Here is a 13,360-nt window from a genome sequence, read left to right as displayed (position 1 = left end):
ATACTTTGTTACGTTTTCTTGTAGGTCATTTCAGGCTTTCCAGTTTTGTTACTGCAGCCATTTCAGTGTCATTTTTCACTTACTTCTTCTTTATCTGAACATCAGTCTCTCTGCTGACAAAAGGGATGCAGAGCAACAGATGCTAGGATATGCAGCTTTTACTGTAAAAAATAATCACTTTTCCTTCCTATCTACTTACGTTTTTCATTGAAATCCTGTATTACACAACATAGATGGAAAGCAGAAAACTAGTCATTGCTGAGTATAAGAAGTATGTATGGTCTGAATCTGTAGCATGCATAGCTAAATGTTTATGATGTCTGACTACAATTACTGGACCTTTGAGAAGGTTTTTGGGATGATTCCAAAAAAACCCAGAATTTGTCCATCTTACTATCTTGAGCAATCATTCATTTTTTTTCTTGAAAGGGATTCCTTTATGAACCAGTAGGCGCCTGTTTTTTTTAAAGTAACAATCCAGTGTTTTGTAACCCATGCTGAATTCTTTTGGATGAACTGTTTTATAATTAATGGTATTGCAATAGGGTTTCTGGAGCGTCCCAGCTAAAGAGTCGCTGACTGAGACATCTATTGCACAAAGATTTATTTGAAATTATAGCCTCCACTCCAAAATTCTGCAGTTTATGTTGGAGCAAGTTAGATCCAGACCATTTATGGAGGAGGAATATGTGAGTAAGTAAAGAGGTAGAGGATGAGATAAGAATAAAAGCATTAGTGTTGGCTTCAGCCAGTGGTTTGTCCTGCCTAGTCATCTAGTGGTGTTCTGTAAGGACCACAGGCAGACCTGAAGACCTTCAGACCCTTCATGCTTGCAAAGCAGGTAGGCAGACCCCAAATTCTAAAACATAAAGAAAACTACACAGGAGCCTCTTCTCTGCATCGTAGCAGGGCTTGAAGCATGGGAGCAGCATACCCAGCATATGCACAGGCAAATTTTCTCTCCTCTCTCTGAGTAAGTGTGCATCAAGGAAAGGCTGTTTCAAGAACAAATCTTGCAATTTGCTCCAGCCAGCCATCTCTCCTAGGGAGCAGAGAGGAACTTGCCTGTATGTGTGTATTATGTAACATATGCATAGTATGGAAAATGCCTTCATGGAAGTCCGTGTACTGTGTAGCATGCACATATAAGGCAGACTTGAAGGCAAGAAGATAGGCCATGAAGTCTAAGAAAAGATTGCAGTTGGAAAAACCCTCTTGAATAACCTGTTGCCCCTTGGCTGGGAGCAGTTGCTGGTAAAAATGGGCTGTAGAGCAGAAGTAACGTTCAAATCGTTTGTCCTATTCTGGTCTAGCGTAAGTGTTGTGAGATGTATCAAGGGGTTTAATTCAACTGTATCTGTCTGGGTTGCTATTAAAATATTTTTCTGAAGGAAAAAGAGGATTTGCTGCTAGTTTCTTGGAAGCAAAAGACACAGTGAGATGCTGACTTAAAGTTAGCGGAGTTTCTCAATTTTGGGGACCAGGCAGCATGGGGAGGCTGGAGTAAGAGGCTTCTAGGAGCAAAGATACAAAGTCGTTCACGTTTGAGGGCAGTTGAACTGATAGGCTGAACTTGGAAGCTGCAGCGCTGTGAAACATGGCAGCGTAGCCATCAGCGTTTTCACAAAGGCGGAGTAGAGGAGAACCTCTTCATGTTCCAGTCAGGAAGGAGAAAACTCGTTATTTCCTGCTGATGCTGCCAAAGGGGAATCCCTCTGTTTTTTCTCTTTCTTGACGGAAATGAGCTAGGGCTGATTGTTTCGACCTCGCTAAGGAGGGAATTGACCTTCCTGCTTGTTTGCCAAGAAAGTAATTTGTTTTCTTTATTTCATAGCTTTTCCGTTTCATTGTAAAGCATTAGTAACCCCTTAATGGAAGGTTTATGGCACTGTGATTCCCATGCAAATAAGGATAAATTTGTGGAGATGTTTCCACCATTTAGTAGAGCGTGTTAGAGGTATTCAGGCTATCTCCGTATGAGCTAAATTTGGAAGTTAGAATTTCTGTTAGGAATCCGAAATTACAGAAGTATCAATTCTTCCTGCTCCTGAAGTGGAGGTTCATTAGATTAACCCAACTGTAATAACAAAAGTATTGCCAATTTACAAGGATGAATTTCTGATCAGTTTTATATTTCTGTTTATTTTATCAGTGCACTGCCTGCTTCTGTTAATTTAAGTTTTCAAGTGAGATTTGACCTATTATTTTTCTGAACTTGATGTATTAAGAGTTTTTGATTGCATCCTTTGGTATTCCTTGGTACATCCCCCATCTCTAAACAGTAATGTTTCATGAGGCTGTGTAACAGAAGTACTGTAATTAAAGTAGACTTAGGACATTCTTTTTTTCTCCATGATCATGCCAGTATTTTATCAATGGTACAAGTTGCACATTTTGACTTCCCTGCATTTTTGGGGAACCACCCACAGCTTTCACTTGTACTAAAGATGCCGCTAATATCTTTTCAGTTTTTGAAACTTCAGGCATTCATCTTCAGTAGTCAACCCACTCTCTTTTTAATAACTTTTCCCTTACGAAATTTCATATTCCCTTTAGGCCTTCTGGCTATCATTAACTCATTGGGCTGTTTTGTTTCTTTATCTTAGTCATATAAGAGCCTTACATGATTGTGGTATAACCTTTTTCAGTATGTCTGCTCTATACCACTTAAAAATTTGTAAACCTTGAGCTTTTAAGCAGTTTGTAAAGCTGCCTGGCGTCGCAAAGTAAGTAAATTCCTGTATGTGTAAAGTAAATTCCTGTATGACTGTTGCTGTGATGCACTTGAATTACAGCATCTTTACTTGCTGCTGGATTTTGTTGCTTCTTTTCATTATGTCTTATGAGATGGGGAAAATATTTGCTTTCTTGAAATTCAGTATCACTTTACTTCTGTATTCTTTGAACCAAATTCTACTGAATCCAAGAAACTGACATTTGCTAATTTCACATTTTCCTCCTGTTTTGTCATACTTTCTCCTCTCATCTAACTAAAAGATGCAGACTGGTTTGTACTTCAGTTGATCTTTACATCATTATTGTGCATCCTGAATCCTTTTACCACATCGCTCTTAATGCTCAGTCCACTAAATTGTTGCAGCAGATGCCTTATCTGCTTTATAGGTTTTGCCACCAGTTGATATATTTTTCCATGATTGTCATTAAACAACTTTTACTGTGTTTGTGTGCAGTTACGTCATTCTCAAGAGGTTTAAACAAGAACAGCCTTTGTGCTTCTATGGTGACATACTTGTAATCTTATTTTGCTTATCTCTTCTTTCCATTAACTGTTTTGTATATTTTCTAGGGTAAAAGTGAACAAACCATTAAGTCTTTCTGGACATCTACTATTGTGCCAAATAATTTAGGTGACAGTTGGTGTTCCTGCTGTCTTCACCTGGGTGTTACTGTTTTTTTTTTCTTCCAGGATGTTTTAACTCCTTGATATATGTTTGTAAGAAGACAAATATGTTTGTTTTTTTCTTTTTTTCCCATTTTACACTTTAGTTTTCAGCAGTTCTTAGATTTCCCTAGTGGATTGCCTCTTATGGCCCCTAAAAGAGAGGAGACCACAGATTGTTACAGCTTGTCTTAATATGGTCTTTGTTTGAGGATGATCTATGGCCAAAATATGGCAAGGAAAAGGAACAGCTTCATGGTTATTTGGAGTGCCTTTATGTATTCTGTGTATGTAGGTATAGTTAGGAGATGGTGATAATGTCTGAGATGCTTTCCTAGTATGCTGGCAACTTTTCTTCCTGTGCTTTTTTAGTTGGTTCCTAGCAGGACTTGTGGGCCAAATGGCTGATAAGAGAAGGTTTCTTGTCTTAATTTTCCTTTTTTCAGAAAAAGGACATCTGTGATGGAAGTGTTATCTAAGATGGAGATCTGACTTGAAAATGGGTTGGCCAGGCATCTGGTCTGTGTTGGTATAGGTTGAGATACGCAGGTATTGACAGTATGAAGGAGAGGTTAGTGAACATTTGCTGAGGCAAATTATGGAGGTCTGAAACCAGGAGAAAAAACATACGCCAAGCAAGTTTTAAAATATTTGTGTAAACATTGTATAATACACATAGACAGTGGGATCGAGTGCACCCTCAGCAAGTTTGCAGACAACACCAAGCTGAGTGGTGCGGTCGACACGCCTGAGGGATCGGATGCCATCCAGAGGGACCTGGACAAGCTCGAGAAGTGGGCCCGTGTGAACCTCATGAGGTTCAATAAGGCCAAGTGCAGGGTCCTGCTCCTGGGTCGGGGCAACCCCCTCTATCAATACAGGCTGGGGGATGAAGGGATTGAGAGCAGCCCTGCTGAGAAGGACTTGGGGGTCCTGGTGGATGAAAAGCTGGACGTGAGCGGGCAATGTGCGCTCGCAGCCCAGAAGGCCAACCGTGTCCTGGGCTGCATCAAAAGAAGCGTGGCCAGCAGGTCGAAGGAGGTGATGCTGCCCCTCTACTCTGGTGAGACCCCGCCTGGAGTCCTGCATCCAGCTCTGGAGCCCTCAGCACAAGAAAGGCATGGACCTGTTGGAGCAGGTCCAGAGGAGGGCCACGAAAATGATCAGGGGGATGGAATGCCTCTCCTATGAAGAAAGGCTGAGAGAGTTGGGGTTATTCAGCCTGGAGAAGAGAAGGCTTCGGGGAGACCTTATTGCAGCCTTTCAGTACTTAAAGGGGGCTTATGAGAAAGATGGGGACAAACTTTTTAGCAGGGCCTGTAGCGACAGGACAAGGGGTAATGGTTTTAAACTAAAAGAGGGTAGATTTAGACTAGGTACACGGAAGAAGGTGCTGAAACACTGGAACAGGTTGCCCAGAGAGGTGGTAGTTGCCCCATCCCTGGAAACATTCAAGGCCAGGTTGGACGGGGCTCTGAGCAACCTGATCTGGTTGGCAGGGGGTTGGACTAGATGACCTTTAAAGGTCCCTTCCAATTCAAACTATTCTATGATTCTATGATAAATTTTTTTTCATACTAAAATATTAACTTTGAACTTGGTTCCCATCCCCCTTCCTTAAAAGAGGGCTCAAGCAGAGTAGTCTGCTTGTTCATTGTTCATGTTGTTCAGCTGTTGATAAGAATTAGTTACAAGGGAAGTGTTAATGGCAAGTCATTTCCTTTTTTTGTTTCTAAGGTCTCTGCTTTTTTGCTCGTCGAATTTTCTAATTCTTTTTCACACATATGGTCTAACAAAATTCACTGTGTTCCAGATTTTTAGAATGTCAGAATTCTAGTGACAAAGTTAAATATAAAAATTGCAGATTATTTCAATACATTGTGTGTACTTTCTGCCATATAACTTCCCTTTCATTTCTAATTCAAGAGTGCATTTCACTACTTCCATGTTCACCAAATCATAACCACTCGAAGAGGTTATTCACCACTTAGGAATGAAAGTCCATCTGTTAGTTATTATCTTTGCTGTGCTGCAGCACTCCAGAATGAGCGCTTGGGAGAGACTTTAAATGCCGTACCCAGTCTCTGCTCTCTTCTAGGCAAATGCAGATACCTAGGAAATGCTACCCTCTTTTGTTTGGGGAAGAAAAAAAATCTTCATTCTTCCCATAAGTTAGCAGAAGTTTGATTGTGGATTTTTAGGACTAGGCCCAAAATAGAGAGCATGATTTATTGTGTCTGAATTATGCCAAGTAAATACCTCCATGTTTCCACTCAGTTCTAGGAAGAAAAATCATTTTTGTTTAAAATATGCGCAAGGGTTTTAGTTGATCTCTCTCACAGGGAAATAATGAATGTCATTATACAAATATGCATTTTAGTAATATTTACAATTATTTAGATGGTTAAAACTTGTTTGTTTTCTTTTCAGTGTCTAGAAGACTAAACTAAAGAGATAACATGGTTATAATTTATCTTTAATTCCAGATTGCGGATTTTTCTTTATTATTATTAAAATCAAAGTTCCTGTAGATGACATTCAGGAAAACCTGATCAGCAGGGAATTTCCTGCTGTCTGAATTCATGGAGACAAGTTACGCCACTGCGATGATAGCCACAGACTCCATGTGAGGGGAGCTTGTTGTGATGCAGTGACCTAATACGGCATTCCTGCCTGTGGGAGACAGATTAGGAGACTGAATTGTTGAATTCCTGGAAAGTGGTGGAATAACTATAGATAGTGAAACTATCCTTTGCAGAAACTCATAGATGCTATCAGACGTGCAGAGCCACATTAATTTCAGCATTTTGTGAAAGGTAACAAAGCCATTTGTAGAGCAAATGAAACAGATTATATGGGAACTGATGTGGGATCGCTGAATTTTGTTAAATTTTCTCAACTGTCACAATTTTTGTAGGCTTTTAAACTGCCTGCTGGCAGGCAAATTTTATTTAATTTTTGTCCTTTAAAAAGCAGTTATTGTTATTTCATTCCAGCTAAAATCAAAAGCTGTTGTCTGCCAAGATTGTCTCTTTGTGGTCCTTTATAAATGGAGTCGTCTTATTAAGAAGAAATCCAGGCCTATTTCTTGCTTTGTGACATGGGCATAAAGCCTTGCTTGGGGCAAGAAAATAATCAGGAAAGTGTATTATTAGATAGTGGGTGTTGGACAAGGAGGGAGGGAATGTATGGAAGGGAGAGAGAAGATATGTGGGAAGTAAATACCAGGAAGGAAAGAAGATGGAGAGAGAAGGGTGCAAAGAGAAGTCGGGAAGCTGTAGTGCAGACAATTTGTATGAACGGGGCAGTGGGAGAAGAGGGAAAGCAGGGGGAGGGTTTAAAAGAAAAATTGAAGATGGGGTATTAAGGCAATGGTTCTGTCAGCGTGGTCAGTTCGTTTGGAGCCAGGCTTATCTTGAAAATCATCCTGTCATGAAGGGCTGAAGGAGCTTGTTTAGGATGACAGCCTCAGTTAAGTCGGTTCCTGCAGCTGGCCCTGGAGCGTGGAAGGGTCTGAGTGAAAGGACAGACTTACGCTGGTTGTCATTCATTTTCCTGGGTTGTCACTTGAAATGCACAGTGAAGGAAGGGCCTGAAGAAGATTGCAGTTCGTTATGGGTTCTTACTGAGCAGGCTACGCAGTCCCAGTGGTACAGGACAAGTAGGTAAAAGTGGTGATAACAGAATATCTGGTAATATCTGATTACCAGGTTCTCCCTGCTCCATCTGCTACCTGTGGTGAGACCACTTCCCTGCAAATACATGGGAGGACGTGCATTCCAGTGTTACCCTACATCCTCAGCTCATCCTGGTGAATAATCAGTACAGGAAGTTACAAGACTTGTAAAAATGCCATTTCGTTTCATTTTTCTCCAAACAGGTCTAGCCTTTTCATAAGTAAAAATTGAAATTGTGTGTGTATATAGGCTTCTGGAAAAGCCTTACAGGGCAGTCTTCTTTTGCCCATAGGTCTGTGTTGTTCACCTTCTGATGTATGACTTTGTCCTAGTTCTGGGAAAAAATTGGGAAGGTTTTTATGATGACAAAGGCTTTCAGAGAGAACCTGAAAAATCAGTCTTGCTCAGGAGCCATCCTGTATTAGACATTGGAATTGAGTAACAAGTATTAGTTTTCTTTTGAGATCTTTTAAGCATGCACAGTCAAGGAAGAGGTTGGCAGGTGGATTAGTAGAAAACCTCAACTTGCACTTGTGTATAAAGTAGGGAATGTGGTAGACTGAGATCTTTTGGATAGCATAGACAGTAACAGCAAAGTTTAAAAAGATAAGCATTAAGGTCCTTTGTTATTCTCCCTGAAGTTTACAGCCCACATTATGCACTAAAAATTTAGATGTTTTCAATGTCACTGTCAACCAATAAAATTTACTTTTAAAAACAAAAAAGATAAAGCTCTGACTTGGTGATCTAACACTTCAGTAATTTATTATCATAAAATAGTTTTAAGTACAAATGTTTTATCTTATGCCAAGCTGGACGCTAAAGATGTTTTGTCTAAAACATGAGATAATGGAAAGTGTATTGTGGCATGTGAATTACTTTAGCCTCTTGGTGGTAAGTGTTTGCTTAACCAGAAAAGAATGTGTTCAGGTCCTTGCCAAAGGAAAGGTATTGCCATACTTTGCATTTAGAGTACTGTAAATAAAGCAGTAAATATGTTTCTGTTCATGTGTTAATCCACAATTTATGAATGCATTCATTCAATAAGAAATGTAATACACTGTTATCCCTTTAAAAGGGTTTCAGTAAGAAGAGGTCATAATTACTCTGGGTTGAGAGAAACATGAAACCAAATATTTTCATGATGATTGAAGTTGAATATGAGAGAGAAACAGTTTTTGCTCAAGCTAAGTTTCCCTTAAATCCCAAGAACTCAAATCCTTTTTTACCTTCAATATTCTTCTTGTGTGCTGACTCCTCTGATGTTCTGTTCTTAATCACACATTACCATAAATCATAAAGTGTATAATTTCCTTCACCCATCCAGTGTTGGTTTTGGCAAAAGAAAATCCAACTGCATAATATGTTAATGATCAGAGAAGGTACAGCAGCTATGGGAAATACTCCACTTATTGCCCACAGCGTATTTTGGTTTTGAACTTCATTTGCCTTTTAACTGATACAGTAGCTTAGTAATAATTTAATACTGTTGATGACAGAAAGAATTGCATAACTCATACTGCAGTTTAATAATATCAGAGCATCTGTTGGATGCCGCAGTTACAGCAAGTGAAAGCAACAGGGTTTCTCTTACTGAGGGCTTTGAAATACCCTTTCCTTTCCCCAAAATCCCACGTCCAGGTTTCCAGTTAGAGAGTTGGGAGAGAATATTACAGTTCTAGGAATAATTGTGGAGAAGATGCTCAGTTTACTTTTTATTATTGTGGCATCATTTGTTACGCACCTGGCTTCACCCTCCAGGCTGAAGAGGAGCCCTTTCTGGGAAGGGACTCTGCATCCCAGTCATGCGCCTCTGGTAGCACACACATGCTTGGGGATTTCTACAGGGAGTTTCTTGCAGATGGTGCTGTAAACTGAGATTTGCTTAGGCATAAATGGGGATATTGTACCATCTTTTAGAAATTATTGCCCCAATGTTCTGTGTATCAGAGCCCTTACTTCTTCAAAAACAGAGCCCTAAGTGCTTCCAATATACCTTTGCTTTAGTGGTTTTTCAGATATGCTTTTTATTTAATCTTCCCAGTACTTCACTTGGTAATTCATAAGCAAACATAATAAATAAGGTACACTACTAACCATGTAAATTAAACCTGTAGTGTTAAAGCCCATAAGTAGAACATTAAGTGTTATTTTTAATTAGAGTCTGATTTTGGTAAATATATCCATTTTGATAGCCCTATGTCCATATCTGATTTTGGTAGAGATATTCATTAAGAACTTATAAAACATTTCAGCCCTTAGAGAAATTTGACTCTGTTTCTTCTCTTGTGCTTAGATGTTAGAAGGGTTTAAAAAAAATTATGTAGCTGGATAATGAGACTGGATATGTAATTTGAATCATAAGATAGTTCTTCTGAACATGATATCATCTGAAAATCCTGTGAATTGCCAGAAAGCTTCCCTCCTGAAAGTGTACATTATGTCCTTGGTAGTATTAAAATCCAAAATAAACTTCCCTGTTATTTTTAAGGTACAATGAACTGGATGCCCATAGAAGCCTCCTAGACAATTTGAAAGGCAAAGTAATAATTGAGTATCCAACGTTATTTGTGGTCTTGAAAACATTGAAGAATGACATGGTGGTTCTTGGCCAAGGTAAGCATATATTTATTTCCTGTTTTGCTATACTTAGATATTTCAGTTAAATAAACAATAATTAAGGATACACCTATTAATAATGCCAGGAATGTGCAGTATGTCTTGTATTTCCCTCTGAATCTAAAAGATTGCTGTGAAAAAGCTGTTATGAATGCTCTGTCTTAAAAATGCTGGCTGATAGCTTACCTCCATAAGCTGTATTGTATGTGTTTTTCCTACCTTTCCTTACTGGTGCTTGATTCTTTTTTTTGTATATTTTTAACCACTAAGGTAAAACAACTCTTCAGACTTGTGCTAAATTTTTTATGTAGCAAAGTTTGACAGATTTGGTTATTTCTAAAAAGTCAAGTGTCTGGGGAAGATGAGTTTTAAGTAAGCCTGCTAGTCATACAAAGGAATCATTCTCCATTATTTCCTAGCATAACTCCTAACATTGGACAAATAATTCTGAATTACAGGATAGTTATTAGAAATTGTAATGGCAAAGTAGGTTTTCGGGTGGGTTAAAAGCACAACGTTAGCTTTCGAAAAGTACTTAGTTGAGGGAAAACTTTCATCTTGGAGTTAACTTAGAGGAGAGTCCAGGTCTGGCAGGAATTTTTATTTTAGTTTTGAAGTTAATTTCCATCTTCCTCCCCAGTATAAAGGCTTCATGTCGCAGCTTCGCTTTCTGCAGCTGCTGATACAGGGAATCAGGTCCCTTGTCTCTTAGTCCCCCAGCTAGTCACCTTAGTTATCAAATTCCGTACTTTTCAGTGATGAGCCTGTCTGGCAGGGTGTCTGCCAGAGCGCAGGGGCTTTGGCTACCATAGCCCTCCAGGTCTGTTTTCAAAGGACCCAGGCTAGAACAAGAAACAACGTCTTGTGGAAATTTAACGGCTAAAATGATGTTTCTTTAAGGAGCAATCTCAGATCTACCCCTTTCCCCAAAGCAGAGGCAAGTTTTCGTAGCCCCAGCAACAGGCACGTGCTGGGGAAAGATCACCATTCCCCTCTGCGATTCAAGTTACTACCCCCAAAGACTGGGGGAGAGCTGGAGCTGGACACCTTCAAAGAGAGACTGCTAGAATTTAATGAGGACAAAGCCTATTTCTCCTATCCTTGTTCTCAGAAATGGCTGAAGTATTTTTGCTGAAACTTTCAAAAAGAATAAGGAAAATAAGGGTTGAGGAAGGAAACTGGCACTGAAAAATTTAAACCCAGAGTTTAAATTTTACATTATAAGTAAACTACAGACAGTTTTATGGTGGGAAAGACTGGGCAATCTTAATTTATAGGCAATGCTGTCAACATCATAAAAATACGTTCTTTCTGAGTGAAGACAATCTATAATTCCTGTTAAATAAAACTTACTGTAACAGACTAAACTAAAGCTAAAATTTGTCTGTTGAGCTTCACTGTGAGTCAGAAGATTGCCACATTCTTTTATGTGATGTTTTGATGCTTGACTTGCTTATAGCAAAAACTACAGGTGCTCTGATTTCAGCATACAAGGTCAGTCATGGCTGAAGATAGTAGAGGATTATAGAAGCTTTCACAGGACTTAGGGGCAAAAACAATCCTTACTTTGGGCATTACTCAGTACATATCTGGCGTATAAATGTTAATTGATTATACACTAGATTTAATGTAGACAAAATGTGACCTCCGATGTTTCTGGGTGAAATGCTTCTATTTTCTTGAACAAATTCCATTGAAACTGTACAGGTGCACACTGTGTCCTATGTATTATTCGTGTTTGCCAGCTGTAGTTACTGTCTTGTCAGGATAAGTTCTATACTGCATCAGCTCCCTTTCGGTGAAGTTTCCTTAATGAAGCATCTGACACTAAATGCTCAAAAACTTCCTTAAATTCATAGTCGGATCAAATACTGAAAATAACAATGAGAGCAGAGTGTGAATCATGGGCCTACTTTGTTGTAGTTTATTTTTGTGCTGCTTGAGTGCCACCGACCAGTGGCATTTGGTGACCTCACCACAAGGTGACCGGGGTCAGTGCTTGTTGAAGAAGGAGTCTCATGGTGTGAGGCTGAAGACCAGTTTGGGAAATGAGTGCTTCACGATACGATCTCAGCAGACCACAACAGCTGTGTCCTAAAGCACAAGTTATTGTGCAGCTTCAACCTCATCAGCCTTAGCTCATGGATTCACACAGCTTAACACCGTCTTTGGGATGCTGGAACATGTGGAAGGAGTACATAGGTGCATCATCTTAATTTTCCATTTCCATTTAGAATTTCTCAGTAGTTCCCCATCTTAACTGAAATGCTAATAAAAGTGTAGATTATTTATAATTCACTACAGTTGTGATATATATGTAGCAAACCAGAAAACAACATTTAAAACAAATAAGCCAAGAGAACAATTTGAAATTCTCAGTGGATGAAGAGGAAGAGTTTTTGTGTGGGATAAATACCCTGCTTACCTATTTGACTGAAAGACCAAGATTTAAAAACTAAAAGAAATTCTCAACATTGTCTTGCTTTCTCCTTCAACAACAAGGTCCTACCCAGGGCTTTATCCCATGTTGTGAGACTGGTTATGTCTTATGAAATAGCTGTTCTCAAGGAAAGTGTGATTAAAAGGAAAAGAAGATACGAAACTGCTTCTGTTTGATGAGCAAACAACATCGCTGAAACTAATTGCTTGTTTGTTTTTTTGTTTGTGTCCTACACCCTCAGATGCCAGTGAACCTGCAGAGAACTCGGACAGTGAAAGTTCATCCCTTTCATCTATGGAAGAAGGGGAAATTCGGGACAGTTCATGATGGTTCTTTGAGAGAAGAGGATGGAATGAGCCTTTAATTTTATTTTTTTTAATTTAATTAAATCTTTTTTTATACAACTGAGTTCTCAGAGGCTTGGTTTGGCTTCCTTCACTAAAGGCAGCACTTCCAAACTGCCTGCCTATTTTTGGATTTAGGAATGCGTATTTAGGGATGTAAGTAAAGAGATGGGGAATTGCTGGTTCCAGAAAAAACTGATACTTTTATTTGATTGCACCCTTTTGTCCATGTATCTTTAATAAATCAGAGTAACCCAAATTTAAAGTTGCCAAGTTAGATTCAACAATATATTTTTTCCTTTTACCCTAACAGCTCAGTGTCTGGATGTCTGAGTTTAAGTATCTGATCACATATTTGTATTTATATGTGGATTTGAGTCTTAATGCTTAAATTTACTGAAAAAACCACTGGTGTTTTATTAGATTAATTTTCTTTTAGGGTATTTCTTTGTCATGCTGAGCTGCTGCAAATGATCCTGCTTTACTTTTGACTTTAATCTTCTGTGGTCACATTTTGGGTGCCTGGTGCAAGACATTATTTTTTCTTACTTGGTTGCATCTTGTTTAATGTTAAGGACAGGTCGAACCATGTTTTCAGAGTGGCGTGTTGCTGTATGTTTAATCTTCTACCCTGATCTTCTAAATTAGCATGGGTTTTAAAATCAATAGAAATGGATACGTAGAGTGTCACTAGTGCTAATATATTGGACTTCTAAACAATGCTTATGTTATGCATCTCATATTACTAGTCCTCCTACTGAAGCCAGGTATTGTAAATATTTACTGGAATATCAACTAAATTTACCTACTTAAAAACAAATAAACCTTAAAAAAAACCCTCCTGTTCTATATCATCTGCTGACAATAGAAATCCGTTGTT

General features: G+C 38.9%; 1 protein-coding gene across 1 annotated transcript in view; it reads left to right on the top strand.

Moving 5' to 3' along the window:
• ZNHIT6 (zinc finger HIT-type containing 6) overlaps positions 1–12,544 on the top strand; it is a 32,685-nt gene extending 20,141 nt beyond the window's left edge. The window contains exons 9-10 of the mRNA XM_075156203.1: positions 9,569–9,693; positions 12,378–12,544. Of these exons, the coding sequence (XP_075012304.1) occupies positions 9,569–9,693; positions 12,378–12,463 (211 nt within the window). The 3' untranslated portion in view covers positions 12,464–12,544. The remainder of the gene's footprint in view (positions 1–9,568; positions 9,694–12,377) is intronic.
• The last annotated feature ends 816 nt before the right edge of the window (positions 12,545–13,360 follow it).

The sequence above is a fragment of the Calonectris borealis genome, chromosome 8, assembly GCF_964195595.1.
Source record: "Calonectris borealis chromosome 8, bCalBor7.hap1.2, whole genome shotgun sequence".
In the NCBI taxonomy this organism is placed as follows: Eukaryota; Metazoa; Chordata; class Aves; order Procellariiformes; family Procellariidae; genus Calonectris; species Calonectris borealis.
Note: the sequence above shows the minus strand (reverse complement) of the source record. Positions and strands in the feature narration are given on the sequence as shown.